This window comes from Ostrinia furnacalis, unplaced genomic scaffold (genome assembly GCF_004193835.3).
Source record: "Ostrinia furnacalis isolate ACB-3 unplaced genomic scaffold, ASM419383v2 OfSCF7592, whole genome shotgun sequence".
Classification (NCBI taxonomy): domain Eukaryota; kingdom Metazoa; phylum Arthropoda; class Insecta; order Lepidoptera; family Crambidae; genus Ostrinia; species Ostrinia furnacalis.
In genome coordinates, this window is record NW_021137831.1 from 139,912 (window position 1) to 159,255 (window position 19,344).

General features: G+C 36.4%; 2 protein-coding genes across 5 annotated transcripts; both read left to right on the top strand.

Annotated features, from left to right (window-relative positions):
• Positions 1-2,333: 2,333 nt before the first annotated feature.
• Positions 2,334-9,949, top strand: LOC114365494 (protein takeout-like). 3 transcript variants are annotated; one of them, XM_028322082.1, is made up of 5 exons: positions 2,334-2,449; positions 4,050-4,269; positions 5,462-5,586; positions 8,750-8,902; positions 9,730-9,949. In XM_028322082.1, the coding sequence occupies exons 1-5, from the start codon at positions 2,386-2,388 to the stop codon at positions 9,879-9,881; spliced, it is 714 nt and encodes a 237-aa protein (XP_028177883.1). In that variant the 5' UTR covers positions 2,334-2,385; the 3' UTR covers positions 9,882-9,949. The 3 variants fall into 3 exon arrangements, with proteins under 3 accessions (XP_028177883.1, XP_028177882.1, XP_028177881.1); XM_028322081.1 differs by lacking the exons at positions 8,750-8,902; positions 9,730-9,949 and adding exons at positions 6,184-6,336; positions 7,235-7,453 and having other exon boundaries at positions 2,336-2,449; XM_028322080.1 differs by lacking the exon at positions 5,462-5,586 and adding an exon at positions 8,028-8,152 and having other exon boundaries at positions 2,337-2,449.
• Positions 9,950-13,374: 3,425 nt separating this feature from the next.
• LOC114365485 (protein takeout-like) lies at positions 13,375-19,132 on the top strand. Of its 2 annotated transcripts, XM_028322069.1 has the most exons (5): positions 13,375-13,515; positions 14,346-14,565; positions 15,769-15,899; positions 17,167-17,322; positions 17,675-18,482. In XM_028322069.1, exons 1-5 carry the CDS (start codon positions 13,461-13,463, stop codon positions 17,824-17,826), a joined length of 714 nt encoding a protein of 237 aa, XP_028177870.1. In that variant the 5' UTR covers positions 13,375-13,460; the 3' UTR covers positions 17,827-18,482. The 2 variants fall into 2 exon arrangements, with proteins under 2 accessions (XP_028177870.1, XP_028177869.1); XM_028322068.1 differs by lacking the exons at positions 13,375-13,515; positions 14,346-14,565; positions 15,769-15,899 and having other exon boundaries at positions 17,675-19,132.
• Positions 19,133-19,344: the final 212 nt, after the last annotated feature.

A 19,344-nucleotide genomic window follows, 5' to 3' on the forward strand; every position in this document is an offset into this window, starting at 1 on the left:
TGTTTAGTTCGTCCCTTAGATTCGTCCTACGTGACTAGTTTTCCATTTTGACCTACGAAAGTACGAAACTATTAATTACTTATTAGTTTTATATATATTAGTTTTTATCATTAATTTGAAAATTAAATGCATATATAATCATTGACACGTGTATAAATCGATTTATAACTCTCGAGATAGTTTATGTACTAGTACTAGGTAATAGTTTATGTAGTAATTGCGTTGGTCATTAGGTGTAGGTTGATGGTGTGAAGAACATTAATACATATGATTTTTAAGTCGTCTCTAAAAAGTAAGATGCCAATATTAATTCTAGCTTATTGAAAATGAAGATTATATCATAATTTTTACTCTTATAAAACTATGCAGTTATGCACTATTACATATAGGCACGAAAAACCACGCCAACCTAAGGAAACTAAAGAATCTTAGCTGATTGATCATCGTGTTACTCACACAGTGTAATAACAAAAAATGTACTAAAAATTTTTTATTATTTTTTTTGCTTAAAATCTTTGTTTATTAATCCTTTTAATACTCGTAATTCTGGTTAACAGATCGGTATTCTTACAAGAGGATACGCAGCTGTATTTCATGACCATTTTCCACAGCCGTTAAAAGTTTTTTCTCCCGTGCCGTAAAGAGAGGAAACCTGTTAATATGACGTCACTCGAGGACTCGTCGTCGATTTAATTGGTCCATGACGTGACGTCACATTAGAGCTACGTGATCTGATACATGTAAACCGGAGATCAAAGCGGCCTGATATAATTTATTATGGTGAATTTACATTAACATATTAACGAGAAACTATTAAATATTACTGACCTTTATCACGGTGGAGCGACAACTAATATTTTATGAACCCAGTCGCCACTTGTTACGAAGCTACCTAACACGTTACGTACGAACTAAACTACAGTAAAAAAAAATATACGTCATTTTCAAATACTCTTGAGAAATAATTACTATGTTCCGCTCACTCTACTGCCTGTACCTAAGTAATTTCTTTCTTGTTATATTAGAACGAAAAATGAAAAAAAATGATTAAAACACCAACAGCACACAGCAAGTTACTTCAGTACAAGTTATGGGATTTTATCAAAGCATGTGTTGTAGTTTAAGATTTTTATACAGGATGTCCCAAAAAGTAGTGTCAAACCGAAGCACAGAGGAGAGAGAATATCACTAGGGCTAACCAAATCACCCCCGTATGCTCCGTGATTTTTGATAGTTTTCGAGATTATGATTGTTTTAAATTTCTGTGCTTAGGCATTTTTTTGGTCACTGTGGCGCTAATAGTCAAGTTACATGCCTGATTTTTTTTATTAGATAAATACTAGGCCTAGCTGATTCAAAAGTATTTACATCCATAACACGAATGTAAACTAAAAACCTGTATGTTGTAAAAAAACATAACTCGAAATCTATCAAAAGTCGCTGTGATTCGGGTAGCCCTAGTGATGCTCTACCTCTGGGCTTCGGCTTGACACTACTTTTTGGGACACCCTGTATGTATCGCTTTAAAGAGTTAATAATGTATGCTCGCTAGGCCTACAAAGGTAATTCGCTGAGCAATAATCTCTACTTACTATGTCATGAGTTTTTTAAAGACGCCATCTATGTCTGTGAAGGCGAAATAAAACCCAAGTAAAATCTAAACTAGCTGACTCTAACCAAGTCACTATAGATCACGGTAGATGTCGTTCCTGTGGTAATCTGTAAATCGATAAAATTTACTATTTTTGGATTCGTAATTAGATAAGTCAAGACTTTTGGTGTTAATTCCTTCGGTTAATCGTTTATTTATAGAATTTAATTTTAGACATAGGAAGTTACGAGTAATTACCTAATGCGAATCTATTTGTAGTTATTTAAAAGTCATATAAATATCATATAATTAATTAAGTACATTTATTTATTTCTATAAATTACCAAGCTTGTTTGCATGGTATATGATGTAATAGTAGTTACTTATGTCCTAGATAGATATAAATAGGAAAATTATCAGTGGGATCATTAAAATCAAATATGTATAATTGAAACCTTACTTAAATATTATAAGAAGATTGACAATTTGGGGGATCTCCTCACCCAATTACGTCTAGAATTCTGTGCATCAATAATCCGCACCTGTATATTTTCATAGTTCCTATTCATGCAGACCAAATTATTATTATAAAAATAGGCACGAACTCACGATACAATCTAGGGCACATATTTAACAATGACGTTATGCAATCAATTTTTCTTTATTCTTCTCGTTATAAAGACGAAAATCATTCATCAGCACATCATCGTTAGACATCCATTATTGATATAAATGCCCAAACGGTTTAATTTGTTAGTTCATTTGAAGTTTTAACTGCATAAAGTTTGGTGAAAATGGTTTTCAAAGAGTTAGTTTTGTCCTTTTGTGTCTTGTTGACTTCAGTGAGAAGTAGTTTAGGTGAGTTGATAAATTTTAATTTTTTGATAATACCTATTACTTTTTATATGATTTCATTTATTTATTCAAAGACCATTAAAATGATTCAGCAATTTTAATGCACAAGAACATTAAAATTGCTGAACAATTAATAAAATCGTCAATTTATGCGATTAATGGGAAGAGAATTTAATATTTTTTAAGTTGTAATTTTTTAAATGTTTTGTTTTTTTTTTTTTACAAATCAAATTGATAATGATCATTTAATTTATTTAGGTACACCGTGAAATTCAAACAATAACAATTAACAGAAATACCTATTTAAGTTAACATTATGAATTTATTTAAAAAATAGACAATAAGACTAATGGTTCATATTATAGTTTATTTAACAAACGGATACCTGAATAAAAAATATCTGTACGACGATACGTTACATAGGTATTTTAAAACTTTCTAGAAACTAAGTAAAATAAATAATAGACATTGACCTAATGACACTGATACTAACCGCAGTTCAGCGTAATCATATTATGATTAATTCTTATGATCAAAGAACAAACATTTACGCACAACTTAATTAAGTCAGCAGTAATTGAAAATCGTGACTTTTTGCCATTAAATAATTGTGTACCAAAGCACGAAAAACTATGTAGTACGTTTATGTTCTTGAAAACTATTTCAAATATCTTAAACTTTGGAATTCTTTGATTTCTACCATTATAAAAAAAAGCAGAAAATATTTATAAAACAAGTGTCTCAGTTACTAACGCGTTTATGTTTTTTGTATGGGGCTAAACGTGTCCATAAGAAATTAATTAAATTCTTTATGGGGCGTAGCAACAAAGTTTCCCATGGCCATAGTATACAAGTTCTCATATAATTATTAATAAATGTGGCTTTGATTAATAATAATAGCGCTTTAAGCGTTATAAATTATAATTTATAATCATCACCACACGTGGGCAAAAGGATGGGTTGATGGGTTTTTAACCCATTAAAAATGAGTAATATTTCTTTCTTTCTTGTTATTCATGGAGAACGATTTATTAAAATTATTCCCAAATATTTTATACAACGGCATCTAGTCTCAATAGTTTATGTGCAGGTAATTTACCTATAAAACAATAAATATTTTTCTTGTATGTACCCTAATTACCCAATACAAAAAAAGATAAAGACATGCACAAAATGTTTGTATTATTTGGCGGGGATGAACCCGCGGCCTCTGGTACGAGTATTCTCGTAACGCAATAGCAGTCTCGACCACTGCGCTAAATCAGTCACCAACAACACTACTTTTTTGTAAATTATAAATAACTTGAAAAATCGAACTGTCTAAGGCGGAAATCGAACCCACGACCTTTTCGCTTGCCGGGCGACTGCTCTTCCCCTGAATTACTTAGACACTGGATGAACCCGTCAAAATTTTCAAGTGTAATTCGCTGTTACGGCCAGCGTTTGTTTCATCAATGTTGGGTATACCATTAGGGGTTTAAGGGTAAACATGTAACAGAAATATTGTTGCAAATATTTGACTGTCAGTATTATTATTATTACTTAAGATGCATCTCTTAATGCTAAAAATTAAAACAAAACTACTTTAGTACTTTTATTCCAGCTCCTTTTATCGAGGCATGCCACGAAAGCGACAGCCAGTGCAACCTCCGCTCCGCCACCAACGCACTCCCCTCGATAGCGGGCGGCGTCCCAGCGCTTGGCATCAGTGCTCTCGACCCCATGCACCTGGGCCGCGTGCGGACCAACAACGCTGGGCTTAGCATGGAGTTCAGGGATACCACCATCAAAGGACTGAAGAACAGTCAGATTACTAAGATTGTGTAAGTGTTTTTGACAAGCCCAGTGGTGTTTTGCTAAGCGAATAGTTTATTATGAAATATGCGATAGTTAACCACCATCTCATATAACAGCAACACTCTTAACTTTTCCCTAACTTTCCTTGCTATCAGTTGCGACAAACTTGAACATTTGTTCATGAAAGTAGTTTACCTACCTTTTCAGTGTATTTTATATGCTTAGTGTGATTAGAATTTATTGAGGAGACTCATTTTAAGGGGAGACAATATATTTTCCTTTTACTTTTCCTTTGCATCCTTAATGTCCAATCCAATTAAGGCTGGTCTCGCAGGACATAGAGTCATTCATTTGTCACGAGCATACGCGTTTAGTAAATGGATTATTAATTGTATGTAATTGATGACTTTGAACATCAAGATAGCGAGTGTATTACATAATGTGAAACAGATTATTTTCCTTACAGGATATTGATATTTTATTAAACTAAACAACCGCTCCCTAAGGTCCTTACTTACAGATCTTATTTAATTTCTAATCTATTTAATTTTTATTTTATTTTAAAGTTGTAATTTAAAAAATCTTACACAGAAATTACAACTGCACAATCAATCTTTTTGTATTATTTTAGGCAGGCACGCAATAGTTGATTGATTTTTAGTTAGCAACTAAATTAATTTTACTGGTAGTTTTTATATTATTTAATTTAATTTTCAGCACTTATGAGTAGTCTTTTCCACTACAGGTAACGATGGATGTAACCTACTAAACATACGGTTTCCAACAATACTCAGCTTCTGGTAGGATTTCACCTATAACCAGAGTTTACTCCACGATGTTCTGAGTTATAAGGTGTCCCATTTTGTTTGAATGCATAACATTTGCATAGCATTTTGTTCGACCTGTGGTTGACTGGCAGATAATGCCACCTGGCATTAAGTCCGCCACTGTACAATTGTATGTGCAAAAGTGTAAATAAATAAATAAATAAATAACAAAAATGTTGTTTATTTTCTTTTATTTTTCATTTAGTCTCCATTGCAGGAGCACAACCCTCTCTAATTATTCAGAGACAAATGGAGGGTTTGGCCTGCTCTCCCCACGCTGGCTAGACACCCGTCTAGTATTGTCTTTTAATAGTCTTCAATTTAAATGTCTGTGCAATCTTCATTTTACACATGGGGCCAATAGTTTATACTATTTCGGCAATGTTTCCAGACGGCACGGAAGGCACCTGCAGTTAGAGTTGAAATGCTCTTTGGAGATGCGCGGCGACTACACCATGTCGGGCCGCCTGCTCGTCATGCCCATCGAGGGCGATGGGAAGTACCGGATCAAGATACGTGAGTACTCTGACCTCTGGCTACTTTTATCGAACGAGCCTACTGGTAGCTAGGTATATTTTACAGTCCTCATTTAAAATAACTTTAAAGCTAGAGAGTTCTGACGCGAACATCGTTTATTACTTTTGATTTTTGTTGTTTACTGTACAAGGAATGAGGGACTGGGGCTTGGAAATGTACTACATAGTATTGGTGTGTATAGTGTAGCGAAAAACTTCGCGATTATATGCATTTTCATCGGACAAACAAAGCAGTAACTTACAATAGTAGGTTACAATGATATTGCATTGTGTTGTGTGTTTAAAGAATAATAATAATAGAAACTGCTTAGAGACGAACATAAATGGCAGGAAAAGAAACGATGCAAAGATGTAGTTACTACTTTTTGCCGATTAAAAACATGTAATATTTTGGATCTTCAATTTTTTTTATTGATCCCTTTCTACTCTACATATTAAAACGTTAGATAAAGCGACTTAAACGTTTGAAACCTTATTAGTTTGAACAATGATAACAGCAATTGATGTTGTTAGAATAAAACAATAAGTAATAGAAGGAAAAACTTTATACTCACCCTGCAATCCTCTCCATCATCAGGAGACATGGTGGTGGACTTGAAGATCGACTTCGGCGAGCGACGCGCGGGTGGCGACACCTTCTGGAGCGTGCAGCACTGGAATCAGACCTCCAGGGTCGAGACCGGAGCCAGCTTCCGCTTCCAGAACCTGTTCAAGGGGAATAAGAAGCTTTGTAAGTTGTGTTATGATGAGTCAGATGAACATATGGTGAAAAATAATAGCTTTCAGTTTTCTACTCATCATACTCGTTCGCATATGTAGGTACCATTTAGGCATCGTTTCTATAATGCAGTGGTTCTTAACCTTTAAGTCATGAGGGACCATTTTACCAAATTTCTGTCTTGTCAGGGACCACCTCATAGTCGGTCAAAACCAGTTTGACTGCAAAAATCAGTTAAAAGTGGTTTTAACCAAGGTGTACAAGTGCACTTCGTGGACCACTTGGAATGTCTCCAGGGACCACCGATGTCTCCAGGGGTTAAGAACCACTGCTATAATGATATGCAATTCAGATGACTCAGTCCGACTGCTACTTAAGTGTCTTATTTATTTTATTTTGTTCGGAAAACATACAGTGAGACAATAACAGACTAATAACCACTGCTTAGGAAACTATACACCATTTACATGTTGCAATACTAATAACTTAAAAAAACGCATTTCTACTAGAGTGTAGATTTCTAAAAAAAATAAAATTCATAAAATTCATTTATTTTTCCAAATAGGCTTTAAAAAAGCACTTTTACACGTCCCAATATTAACCCTACCACTGATTCGGGACAATAAATGGGCCAGTGCTGAGAAGAAGCAGCGCAAGAAACTCAGTCACTATTGTCAGCCTCCTTTTCAAGGGTTTACAGTCTTTAAAATATACAAATTATAGTCATAAGTATTGAAAATAGCCTTACTTGATGTGCAATCTCGGTTTTATTTACATTTTAAAGTGGGTGTTAATAGAAGATGTCGCATTGCGTTTACAACCAAAACCCTGAAAAACATTTACCTAGAGAGCTGGACCTAATAGGTACCTATTAGATAGTTTTCTCTACAACTTTATTTTTTCGTTTCAGCGGACGGCATCCACGAATTTGCCAACAACAACTGGCGGGAGATCTTCTCGGAGGTGGCGCCGCCGATGGTGCAGAAGACCGTCGGCCAGATCGTCCAGGAGGTCGCCAAGCTCTTCAGCAAAGTTCCTCTTAAAGACCTCATTAAGAACTAGGGTTAAAATGTACCTGAGACGTGTTGGTGTTATTGTTAAGTTCAAATAATAAAACTTTTAAAATGTTATGGAGTTTTTATTATAGTCTTAATGCAAGTATTCCCACTTTTAAAACACCAAATATATAGCCAAAATCAGACAATTCTTTAGCAGTAAGAGACAGCAAGAGCTAAATCGCTTAAGTTAATTTATTGCTGTACAAATCAAGTGAAGTGATAACAATAATTCGAAGGTCCGATGGCACNTCAGAGGCAAATGGTTGGCCTCATAAAGGTAGCGGGAAGGCGCTGGCCGCTACCAACTGGCCACTGTGGAAATCATTGGGGGAGGCCTATGTTCAGCAGTGGACTGAAATGACTGAAATGATGATGATGATGAAATGGTTTGGCCTACACTCCCCACCCTGGCTATACGGGTAGTGGAGTATTGTCTTTTAATAGTCCTCAATTTAAATGTCTGTGCAACTGACATTTTACACATGGGTCCAATCATCATCATCATCATCATTTCAGCCATAGGACGTCCACTGCTGAACATAGGCCTCCCCCAATGCTTTCCATGTTGATCGATTGGTAGCGGCCTGCGTCCAGCGCTTCCCTGGGTCCAATAGTTTATACTACATATATTGGCAATGTTTCCAGTCGGCACGGAAGGCACCTGCAGCTGGAGTTGAAATGCTCTTTGGAGATGCGCGGCGACTACACCATGTCGGGCCGCCTGCTCGTCATGCCCATCGAGGGCGACGGCAAATACCGGATCAAGATACGTGAGTACTACTGACCTGGCTACTTTTATCGAACGAGCCTACTGGTAGCTAGGTATATTTTACAATCCTCATTTAAAATAACTTTGAAGCTAGAGTGTTCTGACGCGAACATCGTTTATTACTTTTGATTTTTGTTGTTTACTGTACAAGGAATGAGGGACTGGGGCTTGGAAATGTACTACATAGTAATGTGTATAGTGTAGCGAAAAACTTCGCGCGAATATATGCATTTTCATTGGATAAACAAAGCAGTAACTTACAATAATATGTTACAACTATATTGCATTGTGTGTATAAAGAATAATAATAATAGAAACTGCTTAGAGACAAACATAAATGGCATGAAAGGAAACAATGCAAAGATTTACTTAGTAGCTACTTTTGCCGATTAAAACGTCATGTAATATTTTGGAGCTTCGATCTTTTTTCATTGATCCCTTTCTATTCTACACATTAGAACGTTAGTAAAGCGACTTAAACGTTTCAAATCTTATTAGTTTGAACACTGATAACAGCAATTGATGGCTTGTTAGAATAAAACTATAACTAATAGAAGGAAAAACTTTATACTCACCCTGCAATCCTCTCCATCATCAGGAGACATGGTGGTGGACTTGAAGATCGACTTCAGCGAGAGGCGCGCGGGCGGCGACACCTTCTGGAGCGTGCAGCACTGGAACCAGACCTCCAGGGTCGAGACCGGAGCCAGCTTCCGCTTCCAGAACCTGTTCAAGGGGAATAAGAAGCTTTGTAAGTTATGTTCAAAGTCAAAGTCAAAATTTCTTTATTTGTTTGGACTAATAAATAGTTCTTACAAATCGTCATTTTGCTCTTAAGGAGCCTCTACATGTCTCATAATCTTTTTACCCTACCAGCGCTTCGAGACCAACATTTGGCAAGTGCTGAGAAGAAGCGCCGCAACAAACGATGTTATAATGAGTCAGATGAACATATGGTGAAAAATAAAAGTTTTCAGTTTTCTACTCATCATACTCGTTCGCATATGTAGGTAACATTCAGGCATCGACTCTATAATGATATGCACATCAGATGACTCAGTCCAACTGCTACTTAAGTGTCTTATTTATTTTATTACTAGACTAATAACTGCTTAAGAAACTATACACCATTTACATGTTGCAATACTAGTAACTTAAAAAAACGCATTTCTACTAGAGTGTAGAATTCTAAAAAAATAAAATTCATTTATTTTTGCAAATAAGCTTTAAAAAAGCACTTTTACACGTCCCAATATTAACCCTAGCACTGCTTCGGGACAATAAATGGGCCAGTGCTGAGAAGAAGCAGCGCAAGAAACTCAGTCACTATTGTCAGCCTCCTTTTCAAGGGTTTACAGTCTTTAAAATTACAAATTATAGTCATAAGTATTGAAATTAGCCTTACTTGATGTGCAATCTCGGTTTTATTTACATTTTAAAGTGGGTGTTAATAGAAGATGTCGCATTGCGTTTACAACCAACAAAGCTGCACCCAAAACCCTTAAAAACATATACCTAGAGAGCTAGACCTAATAGGTATTAGATAGTTTTCTCTACAACTTTATTTTTTTGTTCCAGCGGACGGCATCCACGAGTTCGCCAACAACAACTGGCGGGAGATCTTCTCGGAGGTGGCGCCGCCGATGGTGCAGAAGACCGTCGGCCAGATCGTCCAGGAGGTCGCCAAGCTTTTCAGCAAAGTCCCTCTTAAAGATCTCATCAAGAACTAGAGTTAAAATGTACCTGAGGCGTGTTGGTGTTATTGTTAAGTTCAAATAATAAAACTTTCAAAATGTTAGTGAGTTTTTATTAGTCTTAATGTAAGTATTCCTACTTTTATAACACCAAATATATAGCCAAAATCAGACAATTCTTTAGCAGTAAGAGGCAGCAAGAGCTAAATCGCTTAAGTTAATTTATTGCTGTACAAATCAAGTGAAGTAATAACAGTAATTTGAAGGCCCGATGGCACGTCACAATCAGTGTCACAGGTTCAATTCCTGCTCGTTTTTTTCGTATCATCGTACAAGAAGTAGGTATAAGGAAAATAATAATTTAAACTCTGTAAGTATTGTAAGATGCAAAGTCAAAGTATTAAGTAAGTGCATGTCTTTTCAAGACCAATCGCATTAAGTGGAAAAGTTTCTGCCTCCGTTTTATATTTTCCTCATAATTCACACATCTATAAAGCCGGTCAAACGGTCCGTTTATAAACTAATTATGTTGTAAACAAAAGAGTGTTTTGATGGCGAGGCCGGGTCGGGGATTACCCAGGACTAGGTTCAAGAGCGGGACCTAAGACCACTATTAGAATAGCGCAGGGTAAATAATATGAGCTGTTTTAATTGTTTGCATAATCTGGCGGTGAGTCATTGATATCCCAACTAATATTATAAATGCGAAAGTAACTCTGTCTGTCTGTCTGTCTGTCTGTTACGCTTTCCCGCTTAAACCTCGCAACCGATTTTGATGAAATTTGGCATAGAGATAGTTTGAGTCCCGGGAAAGAACATAGGATAGTTTTTATCCCGGTTTTTGAAACAGGGACGCGCGCGATAAAGTTTTTCTGTGACAGACAAAATTCCACGCGGGCGAAGCCGCGGGCGGAAAGCTAGTTATTCATAAATGAGAGGACTTGTAGATCAGACAGCATTTGGTAGCGATCACCAAAGTTAGGTATGCCGCGGTTGGTAGTGGATGTGTGACCATTCCGACCATAGCTATAAGCATATCTGTATTTTGGGCAGAACTCGGCATTTCACACACTGGCTCTAGTATGCGCATTCTATATGGGCTTAGTTTACATACACTTTATGCCGGTCGCCTGTTGATCGCGTACCAGACTACATTGTCAGGTACCCAATGAGGGATCCAACTTCCAAACTAAAGAAACTTGTTTTCCCACAGCGGCAAAACCTATATCTGGTTAAGTTTATTTGCTTATTTATTTAAGCACAAAATTATCCACAACGTAGGCAGTTTCTGAACTCGTTATAGTAACTCAAATATGTAGTGTCAATACTTATTACGAGTACAATACAGTTCAAGACTCAAGTGGGTATGTACATTGTACAGTGTTGTTTACGAATGTGTTTGCGGTTGTCGTTTGCCGGCGACACCACTCGGCCTCTTTCCGGGAAACGTGGACAAACATTTGCAGATGAGAAGCTCTATATTTATATAAGTTGGTTTACATGACAAAAATAGCGAGTCATACCTTAACTCAAACTTAAAAATCATTATTATCATAAAATCTCATAAAAACCCTTTCAGACGTCCCAAATATAGCTTACTCTACCAGATGGATGGTAGACCCTACAAAAGATTCAGTCATGGTTTTGAATATTAATGCCTGTGTTTAAATAAATTAAGTTTTAAGCTTCGTTTTCATAATACGCCGGTTTATCACTATCTACTATATAAAAATAAGTCAGGTTTTCCTTCCTGATGCTATAACTCCAGAACGCAAGAACCGATTTCCACGGTTTTGCATTCGGTGGAAAGGTCTCGGGCTCCGAGAGGTTTATAGCAAAGAATATTCAGGAAAATTTAACAAACGAAATTCCACGCGGGCAAAGCCGCGGGCGGAAAGCTAGTCTTTATCTATATCTTTCATAATACTTTAATTAAAATAAATGACGTGCGTATCCCAGCGGATCTTGAACTTGAACAATTATAATGACCTGACAATGAACAGCTTGACGCACTAGACCTGCATCACACCCATAAGTACTAGTATTATATTATCTGTGCCCATAAGTATTCGATTACCATAGAGTCTAATTAGAGTTAGCGCGCTAAACGGTATACCGCACCAAAGTCCACCTGACTGGCACTGCAGTGGCAGCAAACGCAATTTATGAGTAAACTAGCGGCCGCCCGCGACTTCGTACGCGTGGATCCCGTTTTACCCCCTTAGGGGTGGAGTTTCGTAGCGGATTCCTACGTCATAACATCTACCTGCATGCCAAATTTCAGCCCTATCCGTCCAGTGGTTTGGGCTGTGCGTTGATAGATCACTATGTCCGTCAGTCAGTCTGTCAGTCAGTCAGTCAGTCAGTCACCTTTGAGTTACCTATATATGTATATTTAGATAACAACAACTACCAATACCGAATACAGAATTAAATTCAATACAATTATAAAGAAACTAGGTTTCACATTTAAATTATATTCCTATGAATGTTGCACACAGCATTTACATTATGGATACTTATGAGATAGGAGCTTGAACAGGTTAAAATAAATGTCAGTCGCTACATTAATTTAATGACTAATTTAATTGATTTTTTAATTAATATGAATTTTCAAAAAATATATCCAAATTGGTGGCATTAATCGTTATACATAATCTGCACACATTCAAAACGTAGGTACTTTATGTAAAGAGATGAAGACGAAGAGAAGGGTCTATACAGATTCGAACGACACACTAACATAAAAATAAACATAAAAACAATACCTACCTATAAACGAGTAAATGTCAGACGAAAAGTCTACAAGTTCGGTCACAAACTCACAGTTAAAACGTAAGTAAGTGAAACTGTTACTGCAATAAATACCTTTAAAAGACTTTGCAAAAATAGCTTCGTCTGGGCATCTGATCATTTTAAATCAGAAAGTTTTGTCAAAACCTTTATGATTTTTTATGGTTTGAAATTCTTCTGATCATTTTAAAAATATTTATAGTGTAGGTACCTAAACAAGCTTACAATAAGTACTTTTATAAAGTTAACCTGTTACTGCAGTCGATTTTTCTCTTAAATAGGTGAGTAATATAAGTGAATTGGATCACAGTTAATTCTGGGTCCAGCATACAAGTGGACCATACAACAAGTGTAAAAAGCTCTATCTGCATGGTAGTAAAGAATCCATTATCCATTTTGTTTTTTGTTTTCACTACAATTAGTAGGAAAGAACATGGGAACATAATGACCGACTGATTACTGACGCATTTCTCAGGGCTTAACTGACAGGGCTTAAAAGCTTCTTTTGTCCGCTACATCGGCTGTTGAACTTTTGAAAGTTTAAGGATATTATCAATTAAAGTTGATGAAATTACAAATCGTCGATGTAATTAGTGGCTCGTCGATGAGCCGATACAGCGAACAGGGAAATGCTTTTAGAAACAAAGACGAGCTCGATTTTGACGTCATTACAAAAAAAGTCCGCCCGCAGGACGAGATCTCGCGTGACGTCACACGTGTCGCGTGCGCATAAAAGCGCGCTTCGCCCGAGAAGGACGGTCACACTGCTGAAAATATCCTAGTACTCATAGTGTCCTGGTAGTTCGTAGGAAAAACTTAAAAATGTTAAGGTGTTTGTGTTTTTTCGCGGCTGTGTTCAGTGTGAGATCTGCTTCGGGTGTGTATTCATTTATCATTAAAAATCTATGACATATTGTCATATTTTTGCAGAATGGGTGAAAATCATTAACTTAAAAATATGTTTACATATTTTATGTATAGTCATAAAAAGTAGGCAACTACTTAGTGGCATGAAAAACTGGAGGTTTTCTTGATTATCCATTTTGTGTGTATTTCCTCTGAAGCTAAATAATGTTGTATGTAGATGCATTTGCTTTAAAAAAAACGAGTAAAAGAAGTGTAAACAATTTTCAAATCGCGCAATTATTATTGTAGCGCAATCAGTTTTTGAAATTACTGCGAGACACCGAAGAATTTATGCGAACAATTCAAAAATGAAAAATGATTAAGCTCACCAATTGAGAATAAATTGCCAACGCGATTTTCTATCCAATAAGACTAAACTAAACTGTGCGAATATACAAAAACTTAAATAACGAAGAAGTAGATCACAAATGTGGAGCTTAATAAAGAGTACATCTATAACTCGCTGCAAGTCGTCTGCCACCAATCACATTAAAAAAAAATTAAAAGAAGTAAATCTGCAAATTGCTCTAAGATTAATGGTTAAATAGCCTAGAGTGATCATTACGAGAAACAAGCAAAGCCTCGACCTTGATGACGCAGTTTCCAAAGTCTAGTTTTAATTAATAGTTTGCGTATTCAACAAAGCTCACAATTTTAAAGTGCGATCGAGTCAGACCGTTCGAAACAGGCCAACCGGGAAATCATTGAGGGAACATAGGCCATGCTCAGCAGCCGGCGTCCCATAGCTGAATTGATGAAAATGATGACAGAATAATTGAGTAAATTAACATTTTTTCACAGCCCCATTCATCACACCATGCAAGCAAGGTGATGCAGCATGCCTCAAATCGTCGGCCCAGGCCGCCTTGCCGATCATCGCGCCAGGCATCCCAGAGCTGGGCATCAAGCCCCTGGACCCCCTGAGGCTGGACCTCGTCAAGGGGGACCAGGGAGGGCTCCAGCTGTCGTTCAGAGACACAGTCCTCACCGGCATGAAGGGATGCACGGTTGAGAATGTCAAGTGAGTATTGAATCAATTGTGCTTTGCGAGTTTATTTAATAACCACCTAACTTAGTTAGCTCATATTTTTTCAGTCTGCCACGGAAAGTCTTTATATAAATTAAAAGACTGTAATTGTTAGACAATAATCTGTAAAACAACTCTTCAAATTAGCATGTTGAAAATATAGCTGCAACCGGATCAATTAAAAAGTAAAATAATAATGACCACCAGTTGAATTTTTAGTCAATTTCAGTAGTGTATGGACACCTCGTGGTAGAGCGTTAATTTTTATGGAAAAGTCAAACGATATCATAAAATTTTATGGTAGTTTAATATTTGCTATGAATAACATCATACGATAGTGTAAGTACTAAGTAGGTTTTCCTTGACCATCAAATGGAGCGAAATAATAAGTCATTTTATCACCTTAACATCTATATAGGTAGTAACTTAAAGTTACAAATAACCCGTTTTGGCCTTAAGAATCTTCGTTGCTAAGTTAAAATAATTAATGGTTTGAACTACTAAAAACTTCAAGGTCGTAGCTTTTGGACCAAGGATCAAAGATTTCATGACAAAAAAAGAAAAACTCCTACCTTAGTATTTTGTTTCAAAGCGGAAAATTGGTAGGTACAAGTAGTACTTAGCTAGGTATTACCACGTATTAACTTACGCATGATCGTTAAAATAGAATTGCCTTGCAATTAGCTAAAAACGAATGAAAAACTAGACAGGGCATCGTATTATTATGTTCTACGAATTCCTTAGCGAAAATAGCGCTTTAGCAGAAAAGTGTACCTACCTAATTGTGTGAAAAATCACAGATTAACCTTTAGACGTCTGGTTTCTTCCGTCGTTTGCATTCGATCATCATGTTGACAGTTCATTACACTGAAGATTAAAAGGTAAACATGATGGACGGCAAGTCAGTGAAGTCCGGGCGATTCATTTGACGACGAACAACAATAATTTACTTCCTTCGTATAATCGTATTGTTTCTAGCTTAATGTTTTTCCTCATTGCATATGGTTTGGTTTAGACTAAGTCAGAAGTATGTAGGTAATTCGTTCTCAAAAGATTACCCATTTTACGAATAAGATCATGTTTACAACATAATGAAAATTATACGATGCAATGCAGGCATTTTAGGCAAAGGTTGTCTGTTTGTTTTTATCATTTCGTAGGTAAAAGACCGGTGCTAATCTAGATTTTCTATTTCAGACATGACCTAACCAAGGGCAAATCCTTGGTGGTGATTAAGTGCTCGGTGAACCTCCAGGGCAACTACAAATTGGGAGGGCAACTTCTGATCCTACCCATCCAGGGTGAAGGGAAATACACAATCAACATTCGTAAGTAATTTGTAAAACTAAACTTTCGGTGCTCAGTGAATCAGTTGTAATCTTCTTCAAATGTTACACGTGCTATTAGAAACAATCAAGGAGCTGTCAAAGTTGCCTTATATCGTGCACAAAAAACGGCTTTTCACGTGGGTTCTACTCGTAAAAATCTTAAGAACAACGTCCTAACTTAGGCAATTTGGTGGCAACTAACTGATACTTTTTCTCTCAGCAACGTGTAAGTATTTCCACTGACTGTGGTGAGTTACATTTACGATCCTAGCAATTAATAATAAAGATCAATTTAACGTCAGTATGTAAACAGAAGGTTTCCCCATAGGCAGTTAATTTCGAAATAAGACAAAGATCGGAGTGTTGTCGCCTCTCAAGGTCGACAGGTCTTGAGAACGACTGTAAACTTTCTAAATAAGTATGAAATACAACTGTCAACTGCTAGTTATGTTTTCGCAAAAATGTAAACAATGTGATTTCTGTAACCAACATTCGTTTTTAGTTACTATAAATTAAGAAGCAGAGATACTCCAAACTCTATTGAGACCAGAGTTTTAAAAACTTAACGATAAAAATTGAGACATAACGGGATTTGGAGCCCCATCTAACTCCGGTTATCCCTAGCTATGATAAGTGTGTTGTATTCTGTACTTGGACGAATCTGTACCATATTCGTTACAGCGACTATCCACTTAAATCATGTGATTTACTACATTCGACTTCTACCCTACGTATGGCTACCCTCGATGCACAAACTATTAAAAATTAAATGAACATTACTCACTTTAATATTATGTACAACCTTGTACAATAATTAGTTAGTTACCATAATAAAAATGATGTTATGATGACACCTGGCTTGAAGTAATAAAAAATGAAATCAAGGAAGTTTTCAACAATAGACAATATACAAGATGAACAGCTAAGTAATAATGATTGCAATGATAACAAAATTATTTACTCCGTTTACCTTGTGTGGTGGAATTTATGTAGTGAAATGAATAAAATATTTAAATCTACTGTGTAGTCCTATTGACTAATATTTTGCTCATTACATTGACTTAGGCGTTACTGTTGGGTAGGTACCTGCTAACCTCCATTATGTAGGTATGTACGAATAGCGTCAATAGCCCAACGCGTGTCGGTTTGGGCACAAAATATTTTTTGTGGTTTGGGCCTGACTGAATCGAGATCCAAGGAACGCGGTTTCGAACCCCAAAAAGATTTCTAGAGTCCGTCGAGTCATAACATTGTGTTTTATTTTCAGAGGACATAGTGATAAAGACGTACAGCGACATCACGACAGTCGAGGGCGCGGACGGCAAGCCGCACTGGCACATCACGGACTGGCGCAACAGCTACCAGGTCAAGACCGGCACGCAGTTCCAGTTTGATAACCTCTTTAACGGCAACAAAGTTCTTGGTAAGGAAGTGTTGTACTTACATTCTTCGATATGATGTTGCGATCTTGCATTTTTTCTATGTCCAAGTCTCATCCCAACAACAGTCACCAGTTTGTTGTTAATGTTGTTATAAATAATAAACTTTAAAACTCCACAAACTTATCTCGAGATAAAAATGTCTCACTTCACGTAGATGTCGATTAACTTAGAAATGTGACGACAACTACCCTACAAATTATTTATTAATCGTTTCTTTTTAAATTGTTACTTTTTTCTGCTTGTTTACTGGAATAGGCTAAGGTCAAAGACCATACTGCCTAGATGCAACAAACTGTAAACGCGGAGCGGTTTAAATTATGAATATTATTCCAGCCGTCCCCGTCCATGACTTCGTGAACAACAACTGGAGGGAGGTAATGCAAGAGATTGCGGGGCCCATCGTGCGCGCCATAGTGGCCGCGGTCGTGGATGATGTCGAGGCGCTCTATAAGGCCGTACCAGCCGAAGAACTATTTATTGCGTAAATTGGCTTGTTAGACATTGTATTAATTTAGAACAAAGTATAATAATTAAATCTGTTTTTGTTATAACTGTTTTTTTTCCTTTTTATAAATATTGTTGTGATGAACGTGAAATGAAACGTAAATGTCTTTGCGCGTTTTTGACAGCCAAAACGTCAATCTCATGTGTTTTGTTTGGTTTTGGATTTTTGAGGTTAGGAAAGATTTGTACAACAAAAAAGCGTGTTTCTCGTTAATATTGTGAAGTATTCATTTATGGACTTATCGGACTTATAATGTTGTGTCCTGAAGTATACAACTTTCCATCTCCAAAAGTGTACACATCCAGCTTGGAAAGTCAGAACTTGGATTTAGTTACAAAAACTTTAAAAATGAATAGTTTCTATGAAAGTGTTGTGATAACTTGCCCAGACGAAGTCAATACACCGTCATTAATCCAAGAAACCCTTTTAGAAGATAGTGATTATTACAAAATTTCCGGTATCTCACTTACTGAATTTTTAGACCAAACTTTTATAGAAAATTTTGTCAAAAAAGGCCACTGTTATTGCCTCTCGTCTGAAAGAAATTGTTTAACACAGAATTGTGCAGCAATTACTCCTGATGGCATGCTGACACTTCATATCCTTGAATTTGTTTTTCAAACTCTTGGTTTAGAAGGCACTAAACGACCACACAATTACTATGAAGTAAAAATAGACTTGAAATCTGTAAGACATGTAGAAAAACTACGAAATGGTTTAAGTAAACTCGAGTTATTTGATTTTATCGTAACTTGGGAGCCAGATTCTGAAGAGATTTGCCCATCTTCAATAGCCAAATTCTTCCACGATAGAGGAATGAGAGTATCACAGTGTCCGTTAAAAGTGACAAAAGTAAACCCAACGATCAAAGAAATCCCCTCTCTAAAAGATGTTGAAGTGGATGAAATGGTTGAGTGGGTTGGAATGTTGGCTCACAATGCTGATATGGACCAGGAAGAAACTTACATAAGTACTTATGGTCCACCTGAAAGTGAATATGCCATAAAGTCCACCAGAATATCTGTTCTCATTGTGAAGGGGCTCCTAACACCTACTGTCTTATTAAATCTCTGCAAGAATCTATCGGAATATACAAATTCAAGGGAATTAGATGATTACTGGACTAGTGTAAGCATTCAAAGCTTCCAAGAGAGCTTATGGCAATGGAACCCAAGCAGCCCCAGAATGTTTCAGTCTCACGACTCTTCGTGTAACATTTTCTTTACAAAATCTGGACATAAAATATATTCTGTAGGACAATTAAACTATTCATAGTACTTTTTATGTTTTATTTACTCTTGATATTGCTGATTTATAGTAACTCTACTTAGGTTTTTACTTTATGGATAGATTATAAACTTTTAAGCTAAAAAAATAAACATGTAAAAATATTTTGATAAATCAAGCTCATATAAATTGATAATATCTTGTCTGTTTCAACAGTCAACACACAATAGCAATTAGTATACTTTGTCAGTTCATCAAATGGTTTGATTTT